Source organism: Chlamydotis macqueenii, chromosome Z, assembly GCF_036417535.1.
Source record: "Chlamydotis macqueenii isolate bChlMac1 chromosome Z, bChlMac1.mat, whole genome shotgun sequence".
Classification (NCBI taxonomy): Eukaryota; Metazoa; Chordata; class Aves; order Otidiformes; family Otididae; genus Chlamydotis; species Chlamydotis macqueenii.
In genome coordinates this window covers 49,597,077-49,622,343 of record NC_141593.1, presented here as the reverse complement: position 1 = coordinate 49,622,343, position 25,267 = coordinate 49,597,077, and the positions used below count along the sequence as shown (strand labels likewise).

The 25,267-nt window shown below is 44.2% G+C and overlaps 3 protein-coding genes across 6 annotated transcripts in view; 1 reads left to right on the top strand and 2 right to left on the bottom strand.

Moving 5' to 3' along the window:
* The window catches only part of LOC104474853 (purpurin), a 226,954-nt gene that overhangs the window by 158,636 nt on the left and 43,051 nt on the right, over positions 1 to 25,267 (bottom strand). The gene's annotated exons all lie outside the window — the stretch shown is intronic.
* Positions 8,021 to 25,267, top strand: part of IDUA (alpha-L-iduronidase) — a 47,449-nt gene continuing 30,202 nt past the window's right edge. For 2 of the 4 annotated variants that reach the window (XR_015261432.1, XM_086770357.1), the window contains exons 1-3: positions 8,021 to 8,236; positions 8,699 to 8,797; positions 10,073 to 10,213. Coding sequence is in view for 3 of the 4 variants with exons in the window: in XM_086770357.1 (XP_086626483.1) it covers positions 8,115 to 8,236; positions 8,699 to 8,797; positions 10,073 to 10,213 (362 nt within the window). In the remaining variant the exon portion in view is untranslated. Of the gene's footprint in view, positions 8,237 to 8,659; positions 8,798 to 10,072; positions 10,214 to 25,267 lie in introns of all 4 variants that reach the window. The other 2 variants (XM_086770359.1, XM_086770358.1) reach the window with 2 other exon arrangements.
* Positions 16,030 to 22,837, bottom strand: SLC26A1 (solute carrier family 26 member 1). The gene is made up of 2 exons (XM_010118989.2): positions 22,217 to 22,837; positions 16,030 to 20,835 (listed from the first exon to the last, which is right to left on the bottom strand). Exons 1-2 carry the CDS (start codon positions 22,835 to 22,837, stop codon positions 19,315 to 19,317), a joined length of 2,142 nt encoding a protein of 713 aa, XP_010117291.1. The 3' UTR covers positions 16,030 to 19,314.

Sequence of the window (25,267 nt, the reverse complement as noted above, 5' to 3'; positions counted from 1 at the left end):
CATAGCCATTCCACAGACAGCTAGAGATTATCCTGTCTAACAGCCCTGGAGGGGTAAGCGCACAGACTTGTTCTTGTTTTGCAAGGCAATGAGCTTGCAGAGCTACCAAATGGCTGAAGTTGTTGACATCTCTTCTCTTCTCTCCTGCTGTTGCCCTACCACATGATGTCCAAACACTTGGAGAATGCAAAGGCTTTTACCAGCCTTCCACAGTGCACTGTCAAGCCCACGCTAAGACAGCACAGGTGTTTGTCATCCTCTACCCAGCTTCAGAGAAGTAACAGTGCTACTACTCGATGAGGAGAACTGTGTAAACCTGTAGCAGAAAAATATTGCAAGTCCTGCACTGCTAAGGAGATGTCTCTGAAGCACAGCTCCTCTTTCAATGGCCTTTGCAAAACAAAGTAAAACAAATTAATAAATCATTAGGTAAAGTATTTCCTGTGGCTTTTCTGAACTTTATTCCTCTAGTTTCTAAGTATCACTTAGTGGCCTGTTCCACAGTTCATGACAAAAATAGAAAGGCTGCAAAGCTGCAGGGAAGATACTGACGGACAGCTCTGCAAATTATTCCAACTGAACCATAAAACTGTCAAAGAAATGATACATGTTAGTTGTGATGGCCCTATGCCTCCCAGAATAAACTGAGTCCCTAATGGAAGACTTTGGTAAGGAATTAAACATTAATTAAGGCTTATATAAGATGGATATAAAAGGGATTAGAGACAAACCACATGTTTGCTGTAGCAATGGCAGAGTGAAAGCCAGAGCATTTATTTCTGAACTTTGGTTTCTTGACTGATTATGAGCAATACAGACCTACACCTGAGAAGAGCATATGCCAGAGGAAAACATCTTTATTCCTTGTTTTGAAAAGGGTGGTGGCCCAATGCCCTTAGTTTTCTTTATCCACTTTACAAACACAGCGCTGGGAGAGTACTTATATTCTCAATTATTGACATGGTTCCTAACTGGAAGAGCTGCCTCATGAGTTCATGTGATGGCCACAGGAGGTCTTATATGGAAATTAAGGCTATACTCAGTGTCAAAGAGGCAAATAGCATTGTAATGGAAATACAGCTTTAATTGAGTACAGTTAGGCTGACTTGTTTTGACAAAATGAGCCCATGAAAGCTTTTCAAAGGACTCAAAGAGCAGCTGTTCTGATTTTTGTAGAGCACTTTGTGATTTGTTATTATTTTTGCCTCTGCCTCTCCACAGTGCACACAAAACACCCTGTAGAAGAAACAAGTGAGAATGTGTAAATCCTGTGCCTTTCCATTTTAGAGGCAGGCTTCCAAACTTATATTAATTAATATGTTGACTGGCATCTAACCTGAACTTAAAGTTCAAACGATGAACCATCCTTGATATTAATGCAATCAGCATAATAGATTTCCAAGACTTGCTGTCAGACCAGATACAGATAATTTTAATTCTAATTCACACACACAAAAAAAAGTGTCTGTTGGATTCTGTTTACCAAGCATAACAACATATTATAAGTTTACTGACCTGTTAAGAACAGACATATAAATAATAAATACTCTATCCTGGCTTAGCTGCAAAACAGATGCTGTCACAAATCTTATAGCAACTGGGAGCACCTGGAAACTGTAACCATAGTTCAAGAATTTGCTTTTGCTACAAGTGACTAGACTCAATTTCCAATTGTTCAGTACCGTGAAGTGCAACTCAATACTGTGAAAGGTCCACTAGTTAACATGCTTTGAATGGTAGCACTAGCACTTCCACTGTTGGACCATAGAATTTAAAAGTTTCCCTTCTGGTTTTTTGTGGTTCCCACTCATGCAGAAAAAAGCTGCTAAGAGAGAATAAAAGATTGACCACCCCGTCCTGTTCAGACCCAAAGCACATAAGGAATCATAGAGTGGCAGATAGTACGGTTTCCTCCTACAACTAGACCAAAAACTTCTGATGGGCACTTCTGCTTCTGCTGCTGCTGCACTGCTACCAAAATGACCGTGTTTTATAGCACAAGATCTGCAATGAAAGCTAACTCAACAGGGTTCTACCTGGTCCTTACACAGGCGTGAATCCTTTCTCTTCTATCCCGGCAGGCACTTTTTCCTCCCCATATTCAGAACCAAGCTCCTGACAGATGTGCTCTTCTGAAGCTACATGGCCCTCTTATCTGCTTTTGGTCATTCACATTTTTGCCCATTGCATGGGTGATGGAGGGAAAGAGTTGTTTTTTCCTGTTCTAACTTCAAGGTCACTCTGTGTGAACATTACAAAGGCTTTGTGCATAAGTACAGAGTAAGCTTTGCTCAGCAGAGCCGAAAAGTGAAGTAAAAAGAATAGGCCAGAGCCATGCTTTCAGCTCCATCTTTGTGACAGCCAGCAGAGACAGTTTCAAAAAAGACCATGTTGCCCAGAAGGCTTCCCAGGAAATCGTCATGTCTGACATGGGAGGGAACCATCTCCACATGTTTACAAGCTGAGTCCTTGGCATGCCAATTTCTTCGCCACAGGTAGGCTAGGGGTGGTTGTCTGAGCCCTGCTTGTGGTTATTTTGGTACATTTTGTTAATAAAGTCTGCTTTGTTTTTATTAGATCCCAGTTAAACCTTGACACTTGGACACAGTGTAGCTCTTTGCTCAGGGACCGTGGAGTAAACACAGAATTTTACAACCAGCAGTAAAATCTTTCAGATTTATTTCCCTCTCAGGTTAAGTGCAGAGGAAGCACACACCAGCATCAAGCCCAATATCACAATACTTCTGAGGAAGAAGTGTACTGTCGTAGTTCAGCCCCGATCAGGACCAGACTACACAGTCTCTCTCTTGCACCCCCATCCTCTGAGAGAATAGGGAGAGATAATATAAGGAAAAACGGCTCGAGGTTTGAGATAAGGACAGGGAGAAATCCTTAAAGTTACCGTTACGGGCAAAACAGACTCGACTTGGGGAAAACTATTCATTTATTACTACAAACAGCAGGATAATGAGACAGAGAACAAGATAACCTCCCTCCACCCCTCCCTCTTCCCGAGCTTAACATTATCTCTACTACTTCCCCCCCCCGAGCAGCACAGGGGAGAAGAGGGAATGGGGGTTGCGGTCAGTTCATCATGTGTTGTTTTACACTGCTGCTTCATGGTCGGGGGAAGAACTCCTCGCATTCCTCCCCTGCTCTGTTGTGGGGTCCCACCCATACGCCACAGTCCTTCGTGAAACTGCTTCAACATGGGTCATCTCTTCCATGGAGTGCAGTGTTTCCAGAATGGCTGTCCCAGCGGGCCCTCCACGGGCCACAGCCGCCTTCAGGCATCCACCTCCCCCGATGTGGGGTCCTTCACGGGCTCCAAGTGGATCTCTGCTCCTCCATGGACCTCCATGGGCTGCAGGGGGACAACCTGCTCCACCATGGTTGTCACCACAGGCTGCAGGGGAATCTTGGCCAGGAGCCACATTACTCCTCCCCCTCCTTCTGAACTGACCTTGGCGTCTGCAGCCATTCTTCTCACAAGAAAAGTTCTTCACAACAGGCTGGCAGACGCCTCTCAGAATCTCTTCACATCATCCAGCTCATCTCCTCTCCACTTCTTGCAGTCGGGCCCAGTCGGCCGCCTGGCGAGAGGCCAGAGGGTGAGGCCTGCAAGGCCCATGAGGCCTGCACCTCCCCCTCTGCGCCTCTGCCCCCGCTCAGCTTCTTCACATCTTCTCTTCTTTCTTTTTTTTCTGTTTTTCCCTTCTTAAATATGTTATCGCAGAGGCGTTATCACAGAACATTCTGCTACCAATCGGCTCGGCCTTGGCCAGCAGCAGGTCCACCCTAGGCCTGGCCAAGTCCCCTGAACAAAGGGGAGCGACTTCTAGCAGTTTCCTACGGAAGCTACCACCTTAGGCCCCCCCTCACTAGCAAAACCACAACAAGTACATAACCCAGCATAGGAAGAACATTGCATCTCCACAGTAGTTCTCTCCATCAACAAAACGTAAGTGTTGCCACTGTTTGCAACACAACTTCCCCAACTTCGGTTAACACAAGGAACTACGCAATGACTGTCTGTATTGACAGACTTTTATTCAGGGCCTAAGTGCACTAATAGCCCTCAATGACCCTGACCAGCCTCCTCTGAGGCCCCCACCTACAGCCCCTGCCCATGGGCCAGGACCCCCACTTCAGCTCAGCCTGGGGCCTTTAATCTCTACCTCAGCTATCTTGTAGAAGTGCCTACATTGAGCCATGGACCTCGTTGATCTGGACGCTGATCTGTAGACTGACTTTCCAGCTTGACCTCAGAGCTGTCCTGTCACCATAAATTTGCCTGGTACAGGTTCAATGCTCTGGACCCCGGGCTGACCACATCTGCCACTTCAGTGCCTGCCCTGCTCCTCAATTCAGAGGCAATGGATGGGGCTTGGTGAGGCCCCTGCCAGCCCTGTTAGACCCCTGGATCTCTCTGCCTAAGGGAGCAGCTGGCCCTTGCTGCACCCTGACAGATTTCACATTCAATGCTATTCACTAATCTAAGCTGAAAAAAATTTAGGCAACAGTCACTCAACCACCAAAGAATCATTACCACAGCTAAAACAAGTTCAGGCCAAGACAACACACTGTCAGGTTAATGTAAAGCCCTTGGCCTAATAGTTGTAATGACAGAATTATATATACTATGTTACATCTGAAGACAAAAAATAGATGTACAATGCTGAACTGCAGCAAAGCAACCTCCTTGAGTCACACTGAATCAAGGTGGGTTAGGAGGTGACATCTGGATTATAAGGTCCATGTCCCTGGAAAAATGACAAAGCATTTATTCAGCAACCCCAGGCTAATTGGGTGAAAGCCAGGACAGAATGACAGGTATCAGCAATGCAGAGAGACGTCAAATCCTGTCCTTGAAGGTATCCAGCTTTGGGATATTAGACATAAGTACATGGATGGTGCCTAGAATTGCAAGCATCCCATAACACTTTTTAAATTTGTGGTATTCTGCAGAGGTGATAACAAGACATCTTGATCACATCTTAGGTAAACTAAGTAATAAGAAAGAAAGCACTTTTACTCTGAGAAAGACCTTCTTGGAAATGCTCTGGAGATCATGGTCTTGTCAGACTCCTGAGGAAGAGTCTTTCCCTGAGCTCAAACAGACAGTTCTTTTAAAATGACAACAGAGTGCCACCTGCATCCATGGCTCTGTTGTGTTTCAGGACTTTCTGCAACATGCCTGATATCCTGTCTGAGAAGGGCCAAGGGACATAGTTTTGGTTTGACACCTTGTCTTCCTCTGCAAGCAATAGCTTCTATGCCCTTGCAGTTAGGTGGTGGAGGTGCTGGTACCTGTGCCTGCCCCACAATGAACCCTCCATACTTAAAAGCAGCAAGGTGCAGAGTTGCTGTTAATACGCAACAAACCACAGTATGACACTGGTAGTCAGGTGTTCATCTCCGCCAGCCTATCCCTTTGGAGGGGAAGCCAACAAGAGAGGCAATGTCAGTGTGGTCCTCCCAGCCATGCACCATCCTTTCCACCTGGCAAAATGTGTACAGCCCTCACTGCAGGCCACGCAGCGGCACTCATCCCAAAGGGAGCTGTTGCTCCAGCTCAGGATGCAGCTAGCAGCACAGGGCTGACACTCCTGCCTACTGGCCCCGAGGCTGCCAGATCCCACTTGAGTGGTTTAACACCTTCCCAGAACACAGAGAGTTTGGAGGAGAAAAGTATCCCCCTGTGGAAGCCCTGGCTGCCAAACTGTCAACATAAAGGGAATTTCTTAAATATCCTGCATGGAAACCTCACTAGAGCTCAGCTTGGGCCTTGCTGCTCTTCCAAGGCATTGGAATACTGGAGCTGAGCCACAGCATGAGCATCCATGGGGAATTTAGGGAAATCCCACTTGCCAGAGTCAAGTCATAATGCCAGATTGCCATTCCTGCCTGAGCCTCCAGCGTGTAATGCTGTTGCCTGCATTGAGCCTGTAATTCTTGTAAGCTCACAAGTTCCACAGGGACCAAAGACAGATGAAGCTGCAAACAGAGGAATAACATATCAGCAATCAGAACCAAGTCACTTTGCAATTTCTAGAGACAGGTCCCAGTTAGTCACTCCTGTGAAACAGGAAACTTCCCTGCTCAAGTAAGATTACACATGGCATAAACTTACTTGTGCAGAGTCTTTTCCTACCTGCAATATTCTTGAGCTGAGGAGTAAATATCTGTCTGACTTCCCTTTTGCTAGCTCTGGCACAACTGCTTCAGGGAGAGCTCTGGTGAAAGGGGCAGACATACCAGAGCTTTTAGGGTGGCAAATTTTGGCTGCTCCACTAGGACTGGTAGCCTTGATTTACATAGTTGTCACTTTACTGTCTTGTTGGAGAACATCTGCAGGCCAGCTCTTTGCCTGGCAGCTCTCTGCAGTTTCCCTGCTGCGGGTACTGTTACAGGGGCCAATGATTTCCCCTGCTAAAACCAAAGCCTCTACTGGAAATAGAGGAATAGAGTCCAGAGTCCAGATCATCTGAAGATGATCAGAGGGCTGGAGCTATAAGAACAGGCTGAGAGAGTTGGGGCTGCTCAGCCTGGAGAAGAGAAGGCTCCAAGGAGATCTTACAGCAGCCTTTCAGTACTTAAAGGGGCCCTACAGGAAAGATGGGGAGAAACTTTTTAGGAGGGCCTATTGTGATATGACAAGGAGTAATGGCTTTAAAATGAAAGGAGGGAGATTCACAGTAGAAATAAGGAATAAATTTTTTACAATGAGGGTGGTAGAACACTGGAACAGGTTGCCCAGGAAGGTGGTGGAGGCCCCATCCCTGCAAACATTCAAGGCCAAGTTGGATGAGGCTCTGAGCAACCTGATCTAGTTGGGGATGTCCCTGCTCCTTGCAGGGGTGTTGGACTAAATGTCCTTTAAAGGTCCCTTCCAACCCAAACTACTCTATGATTCTATGAAATCAGACTGGAGTGCCTCACTCACACAATTAACCAGAACCAATGAACACAAAATTAGATACTACTGCAGTATTTGGGGAGGTGGAAAGGAAGCCCAGTTCCCCACTTTTCTCTCCTAGCTGGCAAAGGAGAGATTCCCAAGGGCAGTACCATACATAAAACAGAAGGATGCTGAGAGTCCCATCCTTAGGGAAAACTCAGCCTTCCAATACATGCCATAAGAAAGAAGCATTTAGAAAGCAAATCTACAGCCTCTCTATTATAAAGTGCATTTAAAGCTCTTTGCCATACTGAGATCCTTAAATACGTATAGCCTGAAAAAAAAACAAACAAACGGTTTCAGTTCTGCTCACACGTTCTTCCGGGGAAGGCTGTTTTGATCACCCGCACCACTATAGAATACTACTCTTTCCGACAGCTTTGTCAACACAGAGCCCAAGGACACAACGATAGCATAGGAGCATGCTCCCCTCGTGTGGTAGGTACGGCAAGGACAACGGCAATGACTGCACACCGAGCGGCAACTTCAGAGAAGCAGCTCCCGGCCACCAGCCAGGCCAGAAGAGCCACGACAACACAGTACGAGGCGCTCGAGCTTCAGGTGGAGACGTTATCATCCGAACTACCCGAGCTGCGCTTCCTGAAGCGAATTAAACACCGCAGAGCCGGCGAGAACCGCTGCGGCTGGATCCGTTGGGGGCCGTCGCCCCGTGAGTAGGCGCCTAGCGTCGCGTCCGTGGTGCGTCAGTAGCGCGACGGTGTCGCTCGGCTACACTCGGCTGGGCTCAGCTCCGCTTGCCTGGGCTCGGCTTCGCTCGGCCGGGCTCGGCTTCCCTCGGCCGGGCTCGGCTTCCCTCGGCCGGGCTCGGCTTCCCTCGGCCGGGCTCGGCTTCCCTCGGCCGGGCTCGGCTTCCCTCGGCCGGGCTCGGCTTCCCTCGGCCGGGCTCGGCTTCCCTCGGCCGGGCTCGGCTTCGCTCGGCCGGGCTCGGCTTCCCTCGGCCGGGCTCGGCTTCCCTCGGCCGGGCTCGGCTTCCCTCGGCCGGGCTCGGCTTCCCTCGGCCGGGCTCGGCTTCCCTCGGCCGGGCTCGGCTTCCCTCGGCCGGGCTCGGCTTCCCTCGGCCGGGCTCGGCTTCCCTCGGCCGGGCTCGGCTTCCCTCGGCCGGGCTCGGCTCCGCTCGGCTCCTCGTGTCACGATGGGGCCGCTGCTGTGGCTGGTAGTGCAGCTGGGCGCGGGCTTCGCCGGGTACGTGGTGTACGTGGATGTCCGGCGAGCCCAGCGGCCCCTGGAGCACTTTTGGAGGAGCACTGGCTTCTGGTAAGCGCGCACAGCTCTGCGGCCGGCGCTAGGCCACGCACCGCTGGCGAGGAGCAGCCGGGGCGAGAGCCAGCTGCCTTGGCCTCCTCGTGCAAAGGATGCCCGGGCTGTAAGGACGCGGCCTTTCTGGAGGAACCTAGGCTTTTCCGGGCCTGCCACTGCTGGGTCAGAGGGCCCGGCATGTCGCTGCCCTTTGCCACTTAGCTTGTTGCGTGTTACCTGCCTGGAGCTGGTTGTAGGATGTGGCCAATTGATGTAGGCAAAGCAGATCACAAGACATAGCCTGTTGCCATCCCCTCTCTGACTTGCTCCCTTGCCTCCAGGGCCCTCGAATGTGTGAAGTCCCTCCTCTTCCCCAGAACAGCGTGTATGTTGATACTCGGAGCTCATTCCCTTTCCTTTTTGATGTTTCCATTGTCACAGTCCCTAAATAGGTCTGGCCAAAGCTTCCTTGACTGTTAGTTCTAGGCGTTCTTCTTGCAAGACACATCCACCACACACTGTCTTCCTGGTGCGGAAGCACTACAAGGATGTAATCTGTATCAAGATCTGCTTTTTCAGGTAATGGAAGGAGATAGGGTAATAGATAGGCAGCATCTTAGCTAGGACAAAAGTTGTGTCAGGTTCTTGTCCAGGTGAGATCAGGCTTTTCCCCATTTGGGCACAAATGATTCTACAGTAGTAGGTTCATTCAGTTGGGTCCTTGGAGGTGGGATGAATATGTGGAGGAGGACAGAGGAGGAGAGAATGAGAGTATGACTCTTCCCAGCATTATTACAGTCAGCACAGAGATGACCCACCTTTCAGAGGAGACAGATGACAGCAGGCAAACTATAAACTGTATTAGTTGTTCATGTAGGTGGTTATTATGCAGTCTGTAGTTAGAGCACAAGACAACTCTTTGCAATGTGAAGACATGTGGAAGTATTTTACCAAACCTTGCGGACAGTACTGTTTTATTTTTCTTATAATACAAATGTTTTAACATTCAGAATTTGAATGTTGCCAGGAGGCTTAATGAGAGTTTCTAAGGATGCCCAAACCCAGCAAACTGGGCAATGTTCTAAGTTTCTGACTTGTGGAGGATGGGAATGAGATCTCCCTCCATCTGTGGAGATAGAGGCAGCAGAAATTTGCCCCAGTGTTTTGTTAATTTTGGTGGAATAAGTAGACACCAAAGTCGCGTTAACATGGTCATTGCTGTATAGCCATGAGCGGGTTAAACTGCTTTCAGCATCACGCATAGAAACCTCAAACCACATACTCCTGTGCTGCCTTATGCTTAGGGGTGAATTGAACATGGCTGAAGAATGTGGAGGCTCTGAGGGTCTAGTCCTTCTTCCAGTAAGTGTAGCTTCTTCAGCAGAGCAGGAGTTGATGTCATTGCATGGACTTCAGGAGGGAGGTGACGCCCATATTTGTCTTATTACAGACCTGAGAAAATCTGACTTCCACTCCAAAGCCTAAAGGATATTGAGCTCCCTTTATCATCAGTTACTCAGAGACAAGATGACTGCCGTTGTATGGCTTTTTCAGGCCACTGCTGCCTGAGGTTGCTCCCTGTGCAGCAATGACTCTTGTAATACTTTCCTTTGAGCGTGGCAATGAGATGCACCTGAGTTGTGTTCTGCTTTGCTAAACTACATGTGTAGCCAATTAGGCCCAAATAACCTACAACTCCATTTTGCTTTCATCTCACAGTAGACAGTAGTCCTTGTGTCAGGGAGGATCTTGCATGTGGTCTGGGGACTTAGTGGAGGGATCTTTGGATACCCAGTGGGGCTGCTACTTAATGTTGCAATGTGTTGTTTCTTTTCTGTCCCTCCTTTTTTGAAGCCCTCCTTTACCTCACAGCCGTGCTGACCTATTTGACCTCAGCAAAGACCAAGAGATGAACCTTGCCTACATTTCTTCTGTTCCCCATGGCGGCATTGAACAAGTTAGAATTCACTGGTTACTGGAATTAGTTGCTCTCAGGTAAGTCAAAATCCAGAAAAATGTGACACATGAAAGTGTCCAACAAGTGCTCTGTTTGATATATATTTTAGTATAATTACAAGCTGAGCATGTCTTTGCTTCCTTGGAAGTCAGGTTAGTGCCAATAGAGGGGAATCAGTTTGGGGGTGTGTGAGATTAGGAAAGAGAAAGCTTGTATTGAGAAAGATAGGGATAACCTGTACACATTACATCCTAAAAACAGTTGAAGAAGTAGTTTAAGGTTTCATTTCATTTGAAGAGTCTTGTGAGTGTGCTGGTCAAGTTTTATGAAGACCCTCTTAGGTCATATGCTACAGTCATTGCATGTCTCTGTCACGCTCCAATTTTGGATGAGAGGAAGGCCCCCTTGCTTTCTAGCCAAGCTCAGATGAGTCTGGGAGGCTAGGGGTGGCTGGACCGACCTCTCACACACTGGAGCGTGGTTTTGCTCATATTCTCGGGAACAGGATTAAGACTCAAAACGGAGTCAAGTACGAGGTAACTTTATTTGCCCAACAAGAAGTTTGCAAATGCAAGAGAAAGAAAGAAAGAAGGGAAAGAGGGAAAAGAGTTTTGTTGCAATAGCTACCACTGTGGAGCTGCGGTGTCCCGACAGTCCAGTTCACTCAGTGGGAAAACGTTCCGTCCGATGCTGGTTCCGATGTTGGTTCCTATGTTGCTTCAATGATGGTTCTGTCGATGATAGTTCCGTCGATGATGGTTCTTTTGATGATGATTTCCTTTTTGATGTTGGTTGTTTCTGTCCTTTTATTGTTCTCTCACTGCATATTCATTGTCCTTAAAACAGGAAGCCTCTAGTCCTGTGGTTTGACTGGCTTGCAAGAGATCAGGGATTGGCTTGCAAGATAACGGGCCCGTGGTTTAACTGATGTTCCATTGCTTAAGTGGTGGTTTGGCATTTCGACAGTGTTGAGACAAACATTCGACACAGTCTCTTACACCACCCCGTGGCTCAACATTGTTGCCCCAGGGAGAGGGTTCCATGGTGGCGTAAGTGATAGAGGAAAGGAGAGAAAAAAAAAAAGAGAAAAGAATAATAATAAATTTTTTAAAAGATATATACAATTTTAAACATTATTGTTTGTCAGGCAAGTTACCAAACTAAAAGGAAAGAAAGAAATGTTCTTTCCTAAACTTTATATGAGTGTACAAAGACATCTAAATGCTAATAATATCTTATCTAACTAAATGATCTTAACATATCTCAATAACAACACTTATCTTATCTTATAGCTATTAAGAGTATTTTATCTGAATAAATGATCTTAACATATAAGCATGTGTCCCAGGCTGAGTTTGAGGCTTATGGCTCCGGGAGATCAGAAGAAGTGAGTGATTGGTTGCAAGGACAATCACAAGGTAAACAAAGATAAACCAACAAAACTATTGCAATGCATAACATCATAAATGCCCCAAGATAAAGCACCATCAAAATGCTAAGCATTTTGTTCATTTTTTTGCGACCTTTTTTTTTCTTCAGCAAAACAGTTCAGTTTTTGCTTTTTAGTGAGGCTGGCAACTAGGTCCTCGTGGGGCTGGTGGCTGTGCGATCCCGGTCCAGTGGAACTGGGGTCTGGATACGCAGCAGGAAAATGGATTTCCACGCCTCCAACTCAGAGCAGAGTAAATAAACAATAACACTATAAATTTGCTGTCAATTTTATATCACCTGTGGATCCATGGTGGTTTCAAAAAAAAAAAAAACCAAAACCAAACAACAACAACAAAAAAACCAAAACCAAACATCTCATGTAATTTCTATTGCTGATGGTGTGGTTTGGTTCTTTCCATCGTCTAGCGATGTTAAGACATTAATTAAGTCCCTATCAGTCTCCCCTGCTGCCATGTCCAGGCCTCGGCATTTTGATTCACAGTTGTACCATGACCTCCAGAGAGGTTTCAGGGTGTCAGAAATGGGTTTCCTAGACCATTGCATGTACAAGGTTCTAGTGCAGTTTTTTTAACTAGGTGCATCCTTTCTAAAATACTGCTTGGCACAACTTTGAAAAGAGAGCTCTAGAGGAGTCTGCAATGGTTCCTTAAGCAGAGTACTGCTTCGCAGTCAAGGCATCTACGTGCAGTGTTAGGGAGAGGTCTCTCAGCTGGATTCCAGGCAATGGTCATTCTGACTCTTTTCAAGACTCATATTAGGCATTATAACTGCCGTTCCTTCAAGTTCAGCAGAGTTTGGTCTTAGTGCAGTAACAGCAGCAGCTACTCAGTACTGAGATGAGCTGCTGGGAGAAGCCAGACTTTTTAGAGTTCAGTTCCTGTCCGCATCCCGGCTGTTCACATACCTAGAGCTCCCCCTGGCCGTAGGTCTGGGTTTAATGTTCCGGTTATAGTGTTACACTCCCTCTCCAGGTAGATGAGTGCTGAAAGCTAGGAATGGGATGGAATTTCTTACCAAAGGATTTCAGGTGGCAGTACTGTCCCAAACAAGACTTCTCACGCATCCTGTTATATGCTTTGCTAACCATTAGCCATTCTAAGAACAGTGGTGAGGGACTAGGAAGGTGGCTTACTTTTTTGTTGTTTCATTTAGGAGACATGATATAGCAAAAAAAGTCCCACGAGGTTTAAAACAAGCCTGACTTACTAAGAGGTCCAAATGAGAGCTGCCACTATTTTAGTACTACTTCTATCTTCCTTCCACTGAACTTGGGAGATTTTTTTTTGCATCCTGAACCCACCTGTGCACTGTGACAGGTAGTGACAACTAAAACAGAGTGGCTTTAATTAATACTAGTTAATACATTCTTCCAAAGGGATTTTTATACATAATAACATTTCTAGTTCTAGGGAAATACATGTCAGACTTTGGGAGGACAATGTTGGAATTCTTTGCCTTTCAGGTCCCATTTAACTCAGTTTAAACACACTCATACCAATATTCCCAGTGGAAGGAACCAAATAGAGGTGTCTAGAACAGGAGTGGTTGGTCTGTAAAGAAAGACAAACCATAAAAACCCCATCAAAAGTTGTAATTGCTCTTAAGGTTCTGCCTGGCTCAAGCTGTTGCTGAGCTGAGCATATTTACAATCCATATCATTACTGCATCTGCAGTCCCAGACACGGGAAGATGGGAATTTACTAGTTTTAAGTTTGGGGAGGTAACAAGGGGAAGGAGAGCTCAGGCTCTGGAAATGGGGTATGAGCAGATGTCATAGTTTACCCCCAATCAGGACCAGACTACGCAGTCTCTCTCTCACTGCCCCCATCCTCTGAGAGAATAGGGAGACATAATATAAGAAAAACGGCTCGAGGTTTGAGATAAGGACAGGGAGAAGTCCTTAAAATTACTGTTACAGGCAAAACAGACTTGACTTGGGGAAAACTGTTCATTTATTACTAAAACCAAAGCAGGATAATGAGACAGAGAACAAGATAACCTCCCTCCACCCCTCCCTCTTCCCAGGCTTGACATTATCTATACCACCTTCCCCCCACCTCGGGCGGCACAGCGGGGAAGAGGGAATGGGGCTTATGGTCAGTTCATCACACATTGTTTTACGCTGCTGCTTCATTGTTGGGGGAAGAACTCCTCACATTCCTCCCCTGCTCCATCGTGGGGTCCATCCCACAGGCTGCAGTCCTTTGTGAAACTGCTCCAGCGTGGGTCATTTCTTCCACGAGGTGCAGTCCCTCCAGAATGGCTGCCCCAGTGGGACCCTCCACGGGCCACAGTCTCCTTCAGGCATCCGCCTGCCCCAGCGTGGGGTCCTCCACGGGCTGCAGGTGAATCTCTGCTCCTCCGTGGGCCTCCATGGGCTGCAGGGGAACAGCCTGCCTCACCATGGTCATCACCACAGGCTGCAGGGGAATTCTGGCCAGGAGCAGCATTACTCCTCCCCCTCCTTCTTCACTGACCTTGGCATCTGCAGCTGTTCCTCTCAAAATAAATTATTTACAACAAGCAAGCAGATGCCTCTCAGATTCTCTTCACATCTCATCTCCTCTCCACTTCTTGCAGCCAGGCCGGGCCGAGTTGGGCCCAGTTGGCCGCCTGGCGAGAGGCCAGAGGGTGAGGCCTGTAAGGCCCACAAGGCTCCCACCTCCCCCTCTCTGCCCCCGCTCAGTGTCTTCACATCTTTTTTATTTTCTTTCTGTTTTCCCCTTCTTAAATATGTTATCACAGAGGCGTTATCAGGGAACATTCTGCTACCCGCTATCTCAGCCTTTGCCAGCAGCGGGTCCAGCCGAGGCCTGGCCGAGTCCACTGAACAAAGGGGAGCAACTTCTAGCAGCTTCTTACAGAAGCTACCACCGTAGCCCCCCCTTCACTAAATAAAACCAGAACAGCAGAGAAGTAGTGGGTTTCAGAGTGTACATTAGAAATGAGAAGTTTTCTTCCTAGGTATTAGAGTGTGCTTATGTATATAGTTTTAGGAAGGTGTTCAGAGCTCCTGCATGCAGATGAGTATTGCATCTGTACCCCAGAGCTGCCTCTGTATGTTAGTCCATCTGTGAAGATAGCAGGTAACACAGCTTCTCACTCCTGTCTTTCCCTGTGGATGTTTCGCAGTAAACACCCTTTCCTGTGCTGTGTCTCCCTCTCTTACTGGGCTGTGGGTTTTGTACTTACTCTTGCGGTGACCCAGCTTCAGCCGAGGCAAGGACAACTGTCACTGCTCGCCCTCACTGGAGTCCCTATCTTAGATCTTGGAGGTTTCTCCGGAGAGATGGCTTGCATCTTTTAGGTTTCTGTGACCAATTGACTTACAGAAAAAAAAACAGTGAGTAATTGTAAAAAGAAAGTAGCCACATCTACACTCAAAGGCCAGAATTCCTCCTGGCAGCCTGTCTCAGCTGTGCCATATCTTGGATTAGGCTTTCCAAATGACTGAGGGAAAGGAATGCATCTGTTATGGATTCTGCTCATCCTTTATAGGGAGTGAGGGACTGAGTCCTTCACACAATCCTTGACGCACTCCTTGACACAATCAAAATTCTAGGAGCATGGAAACTTAGCAGTCAAGCACAAAAAACTGTAGTTCCTTGAGTGACTGCAGGATTCTAACCCACCAGCCTCAATACTTAGCCCAGCTTTGACATGCAGAAATTACAAACTTTAATGCTGTTTAGAACCAAGCTAAAACAGCTGGTTTTGCAAAAATGTGTGTTTGTCAAAGACAAGAAGACATTTAAGTTGTGGAAGGACACAGTGAACTAAGTGGCAGCAATTGTTTGGAAAGCGAGGGAGTGTGGAGCCTGCAGACAAACATTGGGATTGAAAACAGCAACAGGGGCAAGAATGCAAGTCCAAACAGGAGGAGTTCAGTGCTGATGCTGAATTCTGTCCATGTGCAATTCTCTTCCTGAACCAGTGGTTTCCAGAAGGATGTAAAGAGATTTTGAGTGAGAACCTTTAACAGCAAAACTGTGTTATATCATGGGGTTGGTGAGTAGAGAAGATTTCTTGGAAAGTAATGGTATATACTTGACTGAAGAAGAGTACTTAGAGAAAACAGAGGATTAGGAGGTATCACCACTATGGAAGGCTAACAATACAGGCATTGCTTTTCCTCACAGTTGTGCCATCTGTAAAAAGGTACAATAAACATTCCTCCCAAGAAGCAGATGTGCTCACATAGAAGACTGACATCTTCTGCTCTCACTTCTGTAATGCCCTTTCTCATTATGTCTTCTCATCCTGCAATGCCGAGTGCATCCCTGTATTTTAACGTTTTTCCAGGACAGCGAACCCACCGCTTTTTCTTTATTCCAAGTTATCCTGTTATTTTACCACCCATGAAAGGATACGACAAGGCAAACTGTTTTCAAATAATTACTAGTTTTATTTTCCAACCAAAAGCACACATTTGTCTCTAGGTCATGTGACACAGGAATATTCTTGACACCTAGACCATACATTTGTGCTGTGCTGCACTAGTCAACAGGAGAGTTTGAAGTGAAGACTCCCAACTGTTTGCCCAGCTCCATGGGATGCACACAGTCTGCAATAAGAACCCTTTCTTATTCTTGTGTAGCAGTGCTAAAGTTTGTCAAATACGTGATTTATACAAGGCACCAGAGTTAACAGAAGTATAGTCAATCTACATGACATGGATATAACATTTCCTAAAGGCATATAATGATTTTATTTCAACATTAGTATTAACCTAGTTGGAATTACAAGCCTATCCCCAGTTCCTCTCCAAGTTATGTTACCTAATTCCTGGTAGAATAGGAGAGAAGAGTATCAGCGGTTTTTAACATTTTCAGTCTTCATAACCTTAATCTTGGTATAACACAGTATAGCAAACATAGATATGCCAGAAAAAGGCTTCTTTTTTTAGTTACCTTTTACATACTCCTTAGAAATAATTTACAGTCTCCCAGCATCCCTACATCATAGCACTGAAAGCTGTTTCCCAGCTGTGTTTGACGAAGTCCAGCACAACTTGTGAGCCAGCTCTGCCAATGAAACTGAAACAGAAAATTTTTCGTATGGTTTCTTCCGGTCAATAGTTTCTTCCCACTACAAGTCTTAAAGCCCCCTCCCTCTTATACATAGCCAAGTTGCTTTGCTTAGGTATCCTTTACTGCCATTCTTGCAATAAATTTGATGAAGACTTCTGATTCTTCATTTCTCAGCCTGCTGGATAAGAGAAGGGCAGCCTCTCTTCATTTTTCTCCAGAAACTCTTGCAAGGATACACCTTCTGTGGGAATCTCTCTTTTTTTTTCTCTTTTAAAATTAGATTGATCTAGAGTTTAGGGTGTTTTTGCATTTTTATGTTCTAGGCTTATAGCTTGACCCATAAAGATAAAAGAAGTCTAGATTGCTAGGATGTATGTGGTTTTGTCCTGAAACAGTTTGATTTCCAACGACTTGCTTTGGCACAACAGCCTAAGAATGTCTGTATTCATACTGTCTGGCAGTATGAATATGGCAGTATTTACTCTGGTAAACCAACTTCCTCATGCTAGGCCCTGACAGAACCTTAAAAAGAGATATGCCCTAATCAAAGAATGGTTACAAACAAAAGCAGACACAAACTAATACTTTGTCCTTGGGCTCTGCCCATTTGCTTTTATGACAGAAATAAGCTAGTCATACCAAGTCAGCAATTTAGAGAATAATGTAATTAAACTGTTTTATTGCAGGAAAATGCTGCCAATGGCCAATCCTTTAATCTCTTGAGAGACATTTCTGTCAGATTTTGCTTCTCTGACAGTACTAATGTGTGCAGCTGATATGCTTTTTTATGATGAGTGCATGAAAATGTCAACATTGAATCACTTACCTAATATTTTGCTATTCTCAATCCTTCTGAAGACATTTTTTATTTTGTCTTTTGGGAATGCACTGCTTTTCCTTTAACAAAATGTTTGTTCTTGAGAGCCAGACAGGCTCTGTGCCACCTGAAGAACCTCAGTTTGAATGTGCTTTCATTCACTGACCTGAACAGTTGAAATAAGTCAGTCACATGATGTGTCAGCCTGACATTTTTTTAAATGGCACAGCAGAGAAATGACTTTGCATACATGTAACCTCTTTCTAGAGTCTAGTAATTGTAAGAGGCGTAGCTGTGACAGAATTTCCTGCATGTGAACCAGCCATGAATAAGAAGAGAAAGATAGGGCAGCTGTCCTATCTTTAGGACAAATTAAGCACAATTACTTTTGTGCAAGTAATTATAAGCTTGAGTATGAGAGAGGATATTCTGCCAATGCCATGGGCCAGAACACTGAGTACTGACTGTGTTACAATCAAAATCTAAATCTATGCTTATTTGTGGAGAGAGAACATGCATATATAACCACACAACCTTCTCTAGGGGTATCATTTGACAGAAAGCAGAATGAACAGCAGATGATACAAATTATTAAAAAAAGTAGCCCAGCCCTGGAAAATATGGTTTAGTGGACCTCAAATCAAGGAATAATAAGATAGGAGGAAAAAACCCTAAAATGTCTGTAGCTTGTATAAGGAGTGGTGGAGTTTTTCCAGCATATGAGAATGCACAGCTTACAAAGTGTTGCTCACTTTATCGAGCCCAGGTATGCTACTGTAAAGCTTCATTAGCATTGCATCAAAGAAGACTAGCAAGGCAGTTCTAACTGACCCATCACTCCCCTTCTAGGCAGATCAGATTCACCTTCCCACCCAACGCTCTTTTCTTGTTTCTCTTTGCACCCAGGCAGGCGGTTGTAGGAAGAACATGATGTGCTGCATCAGAGTTACGAGGTTTTATGTTTGATCCTTGTGCGTCCCTGAACTGGAGTTGCATCTGCCCACCAGAGGCAACTTATTTTTACAGGATAGTAGAACTACCTGAGTAACTTTGTGACTGCCAGTTAAAGCCATGTCCTGTTTATCCTCTTACTAGTTACAAAATGGTGCATCAGAGTAATGTTTCTTCCAGCATCATTAGGGACATCAAAACTTTTAGTAACTAATTACCACAGATTGAAGCCAATAACGCAGGTGCCTCCAGCAGTAATTTTTGGAAATTATAATTTTGAGAGAAACCTGTGATAGATCATGATTTCTTCTCCTGTGGCAGGTTGTGCCATTAAACCTATGTAATCAAGGTGGAGAGACATGCTACATTCCACAGTATTTTGTACATTTTATTTGTATGCAAATAGTGGGAATTGTTTAGGACCACATCAAGAATGATGGAAGGGGCAGGGCCTTGCAAGCCAGAATTTAAGCCATTATGTGTCCAAGATGCTAGATCCATTGCATTTTCATTGGAGATGGCTTATCCGTCAACACAAACCAGCCATTAAACCACTGGGAGAGTCAGCTGACACTGGGCAGACCTTCCAGCACAACAGTCTCATGACATATATTTTGGGTCACACATGATCATGGTACAAGGGGGAAATCAATCCCAAACTGCTGTATTGCACATCACCTGCCTTTTGAAGTGAAGGTGCAGGTAATAATCCAGCCTATTCCATCCTGGTCATGACTGCATCCCCAGTGGCTGTTTTGTGTGGCATCTGACAAACACCAGAGCTCTTTAGGCGAGAAAGGCCTACAGTGTGTGTCTGATAATTTAATTATTGCCAACTGCCCCTCCTCATCTGTCACTTTTGTAGTAAATTGTCAGGGAAGACACAGGATTAAATTGAGCAATCTGCTGGAAGCTTTTGGTCTTTTGCAAACTGTACAGCATTGTGTATACTGTAGAACAACATTTCCTGCATAGTTCCAAAATCTTTTCCAAAGTAACCTCCTCTTTTCAGAGAGTCTATCACTGAGGGATTGCAGCAAGCCAGGAGAACAGAAATGTTTAAGTCCTTGTAGTCATTCAGGATTTCCTTTAGAGTATTAACTCCAGTGGTGTCCAAAAATGAGATGGAAGAGCAATCTACAACAAGGGCTTGGAAATCGATTTGCTTAGGAACTAGTTGCAGAGTGGTTTCTCCAATGCTCAGTCCATTAGCAGTTGTGTGATCTCCCCTTTTCAGATGCTGCTTTTCTTTTTTCTCGTATTTCTTCCTTCTAGCAGCTTCTAGGTTAGGATCTAAGTTAGTCAATCTGTACAGAGACTTTAGGAAGTAGTTTCTATTTGCATAGTAAAGTGGGGCCTCAAAACGGAATATTTTGACCTTCGGAACCGAAGAGAGATTTTTGTATTCTAAGTCATCCTCATAAAAGCTGGTGTCTGGGATCTGACCAAGCAGGGCTGTCCGTGGCCGCTGTGTCCGAACAATGATGCATAACATGGAGAAGACAATGCCAACTAACAACCCTATTTCTGTGCTGATCAAGGCAGAGGCAGACATGGTAATAACCCAAACAAGTGTGTCCACCTTGTTCACCTGGTACCGTGCTGGCACATCTTGGAACTTCCTCAGGGCTCCTCGGAGGCTGACAATGATGATACAAGCTAGGACACACTTCTGCAAGGAGTAGAAGAGAGGTGCCAAGAAGAGCAGCACGAGCAAAACCACCATTGCACTGATTACTCCAGAGACTTGCGTCTGGCAGCCTGTAGATGTTTTGACAAGTGTTTTTGCCAGAGCTGCACTGGTTGCAAAACAGTGGAAAAAAGAAGGAATGATGTTGCAGAACCCCACAGCAAACATTTCCTGATTGGCTCGGATGTTGTAGGCATATTTCTTTGCACACATTTCAGAAAGGGATACAGTGAAGACAAAGCTAACTATGGCAAGAGGCAAAGCATCTACAGCAACTCGGAGCATTAAGTTGAAATGTGGTACCTTGGGAGGAATAAATCCTGTTGGAATAGCTCCAGAAACACTGGATGCATACACTTCATTTAACTTCCCGTAGTGTGACACCAGTGTTGCCACAACAATAACTACCAGCTCTGTAGGAAGAGGAAATTTCAGCTTATGCTTATACCGATCTCCCAGTTCTTTAGCAGTGACCAGCACCGTGATACAAATGGCACTTGTGATGACATCACAAAGGTTAGCCTGAGAAATGTTCCGTAAAATGTTAATCCAGGTAATAACAAGCATCCCATGCCCTTGGCTACGTGGAATTTTTATTCCAATCAGATACTTCACTTGAGCTGTTAAAATGGTTAAGGAAGCACCAGTTGCAAAACCATCTAGTACAGACTCAGATAGGTACATAGATACGAAACCCAGACGGAAGATCCCCATTAGAACCTGAGGAGACACAGAAAAAAAAAAAAAAAAAAGAAAAAAAAAGATGAGCTTAAATGATGCTGCAAATGATTAAGTACAGATGGGAGGGAACGAGCTGGAGGCAAATAGCATTTGGCTATTGAATCTTAAAACAGGAATTATCCTGTGATGTTTCCAGTCTGCTTTTAAAACATGTGATTCTTTTAGTGTTGTGGGATACTACAAAACCAAGAGGTGAATAAAGAGTTTGAGACAGGGTCAGTCAAACTCTCTAACTCCAGCATTCATCTGAAGTGACTTCACTGAAGTAGCTTATCTGAATTTTATTTCCCATGCAAAAGAACAGGGGATCCAAAAATCCTTCTGTTACACCACAGCAGATTTTCTTTTTTTGCTATCTTAAAGTGAATAAAGTTAAAACTTACAACCATTGCATTGTAAACAGAACTTGAATGACAACAGCTAAGATCCCTACTTCAGTGGCACTGTTGTATTAAACAGCTGTTAATTTTAGCCCTGTGAAGAGAAGGGAAGGTGGAGCACAGACAGCCGTTGTGGCATGCCTAAGGTCAGAAGTGGCAGAGGAGCTTGCAGACTTTCCCAGATCTCAGGATACTGTCCTTAACTAGTTGCTTCTCCTTGTTTTGGTGGCTTTAGAAAATACAGCTTCATAAGGGCATTTTGTTGTTCATAAACGTGGCCTGAAATTTCTTAGTATACAGGAAGATAGCTAGCTCTTTCTGAATTCCTATGTATATACAATTAATAGGTAAGTATGTTCATCTTGCTTCCTTCTGTGTTCTTTTGATGTTCTTGTGACAGGCAGCACACTGTTAAGTCTCAAAGAGTCCAGCACAGCCATTATCTGAAAAGTGGGTTAGTCAGTCTGTTTCCTCTCTTGTCCTTTCTGCTTCTGAATTATCTTTGGACAGCAGTTTGGTAGAACATAGTATCCACTAGCAAAACACTGAGCAGCACATTCTGAATCTGTATAGAAGTAGGTGAGTGGGTCTGCACCTTTATTAAAGTGCTAGGGAAACAGAATTATTTCTTCACTGTTGAAGTACACAGCTACCTGGGAATTTCCTTCATGGTACGATCTGTATTAGATTAATGGTCCCATGAAAGCAGCAAGGCCAAGAGGCAGTAGAGTATCAAAACGATGTTAACAGTCTTGCAGAAGACTCTTGTTTTACCTGTGCTGCTAGTAGCTAAGAAAACTGCCTACCTCATGCTATTCCTGAGTTGCCTACCATTAAGCTTCCTGGAGAAAACAGTCCAAGGTCATTCAAGTGAACTGATGCTGTATCTCTCATTGAAATAGAATCAAACCAAAGTTAAGGCCATGCAAAGAATCTTTAGGAACTTCATACCTTGACGCTGGGTGTCAACAACCACTTACCTGATACACTCCAGCCACAAATGTCAAGGCTGTAGCAATGCCAATAGCGTAGCATTCTTTCCCACACTCAGCATTCATCCCTGCAATTGTAAGGTTGAAGGCAGTTGTGTTGGACTGACTGTCGTTCTGCAGAGAGCCGTGACCTAGGGCTGGTGGGGCATCATCATTCAAGTCAAACCCAGCCAAGAGAAGTTCTCGGTCCACAACTTGTCCTACCATTAAGCTTATTAAGCTGAAAATGCCAACTGAGACATGACGAGATGTGCCCATTAAGAAATAGATGATGTTGGCAAAGAATGAAGTGTAAAGACTATAAATGGGCTTCAGACCTGCCAGCAGTGAGTATGCGATTGCTTGGGGCACCAAAATGATCCCAATCACTAACCCAGACATAACATCCCCCCAAATGTACTCTTTGCAGGGGTACTTGGGAAGCCATCGTAAAACAGGAAGAAAGTTCATGACAAAGTTCTTCATCTTCTTTGGGGTACAGGAAAAGCTCTTCCTCAGCTTAGCTAGCATGACTTCTTTCTTATTAATCTTGACATGAGTCTTTCTTTCCATGAGAAAGCAGAAAGAGGTGCTGTTTTCCATCCTGCTAGCCTCAAGTGGTCTTTCCATTGTCCCAATGTTTACTTCATGTATGTGTTCCTGCAAAGTGAAGAAAACGGCTGTTAGATCGCAGTTCATTAAGGGTTTTTTAGCACAAATGCTTAACACTAAAGGTTTATCACCTGATTGTGCTTTTAAGGAAGCATCATCCCAACAAGAACTCCAACACAGGGCTCCTGTGACACAACACTAAGAAATAAATCTGCAGATTGAGCCCTTTGTTGCATTCATGTACAAGTACATTTGACTGAATGCAGATTGTTTTACTAAGGAAAAATGGAGTTAAATTAGTCATTTATTTGTACAACAAATATTTCATTCAGCTCTTCCAAATGCTCCATCTCTGGTCTCTGTCATCAGAGGCAGCACTTGATGGTGTGAAGTAAACATATACTAGTGAGGAAGGCTATAGTCTTTCTCGTAATGAATCGGTCATCATTGATGTGGAACTCATGTGATATAGTGATCTGTCACTGCAGCTGTCCTCAGTGCACAGGAGAAAAATTTTGCTAGGACAACCTGTAAAGCAGAGTTTTCAGGAGAGCAACAATTTAGTCTTGTGCACAAACCATTGATGTACTCTTAGAAGCTGCTACATAATGTGAACCTGTTGAATTGTAGATTGTTTTAATGTGCAGCTTCCATTAATTACTAAGCATTTCCTTGCAGATACCGCTTTGGCAACGTATGGACCATACACTGTCATGGAATCTGTTGCCATCTCAGAAGAGTGCTACGTGTTAGTATTTTTAAGTTTAAATCCATAGTTCCCTAGCTTTGCTCTCCAAGGAACAGTAATATAATGTAAATAATATAAATAATGTAAATAATATAAATAATGTAAATAATAGAGTAATATAAAATAATGCTGTGGGCATCAGAACAAATGGGCTTATGAGTCCAAGCGGTGTTTCCTATGGTTCTTCCTCATGTTGGTTTTCTGATACATAAAGACTGGGAAAATTTGTATTCTCCAGATGGAGGTGCTTTTGGTGTCTCTTGCCTCTATGAACACAACTATTTTCACCAAACTCAATCTCTGCATTTTTGCTCAATTGTCAAATTAAGTTGAAATTAGCTTAGTGCATTCATAAATTATTTGGAAGTAGATGGGGACATGACTGAGAGGCAAAATAGTTTCACATGCAAGTGCCCTACTTTAAACAGTTTAAAAATAAGGCTAGGAGCAGGAAGATGGAAAATGTGAAACAGACTACTCCAAGTGGCAAATCTTGTCTTCTGGTTTGCAGTAGAAAGAAAGAAGACACTTCCAAGAGTGGATGCCCATATGTAAGTACTGGGAGCTAAGGAATGCCTCATACTGACCTAGAAGAAAAGAGTATGTGCTAATACAGCAGTATGCAGAATCTCTAGGAAGGAAGAACTTCTCAAGCCCAGCCACTCCCAGTGTCATAAACAGCCAGATCTCAGGTGTGACATTGCAATATAATGTCAAAGCTTGTCTTCACTTACAAGTTAAAGCTGTTTCTTTCGTCTTTCAGTATCTACAGACAGAAGTCGTATCCATCAGTTTCCTAAAACTTTAAGTACACTCACTGGCACAGTACTCTTGTCAGTATATTTTAATGATTTTAACAGTTAATAGTAAGTTTAGACTTTAGTGACAGAAGTCATCATTCTTTGTGTAAATTTCATACTTCTTTTTTTTTTTTGGTTAAGAATTGTATTTTCATTTGTTAATGTTTGGTAACACCCAATTAGAGTATAGAATTCCAAGCTGAGAAAAAACAAAGGGCTTATGAGTCCAACTGAAAGCATAATTGATAAGCAAAAGAATGGATTACCAACAGCCTGTAAGCTTTTGATCTGTGGCACTCCAAATAGAGAATGTCTTATTATAAAGTCATCTGTCTATTCTGGTTAGAAATTCTTTTCAAGTTTTAATTAATACTTTCTGCCAGAAAACAGAGAACAATAAGAAGATATGCATCTCTAATTAGTGCAAAAGTCTTAAACAAGTTCCCAGGTATTACTTTAAATGACACAGCATGATTTCTTGCAAAGTTTAACCAAACTTGATAGAGGATGTTTAAGCGTTACAGATACATGATTCATAATTTGGTAAAAGGCAGAAAAGAGATTCTTATTGGAGCTCTGTGGACTGATTGTTGAAGTTGAAAATGACTTGCGCAGTAGTCTAAATATATTTTTAAAAATGAGTAGATTTCTATCCATCTCAATTATATTACATAGTTTTTAGCTCCCACTATGTAAGTTTCTTTATGTTTGTAAGTAAGGTTTATTTCCATCATAAAGGAAAATCAATTACAATTGAATGTAATTAATTAGAAAGATAGCTATTTTTTTTTATCAGTAACGACAAATTTACTTTAGACTCTAATGTACTGTGTGATAATGCTATGCAAGATCTGCTTGGACAGGAAATAAGTTGTATCTAGTCTTTGCTAGAATGCAAAT

Coding starts and splice junctions, on each gene's coding strand:
- SLC26A1 (XM_010118989.2), bottom strand. CDS start 22,837: ATGGAAAGACCACTTGAGGCTAGCAGGATGGAAAACAGCACCTCTTTC. Junction 20,836..22,216: donor TTGTGGCTGGAGTGTATCAG/GTAAGTGGTTGT, acceptor GTGTCTCCTCAG/GTTCTAATGGGGATCTTCCG.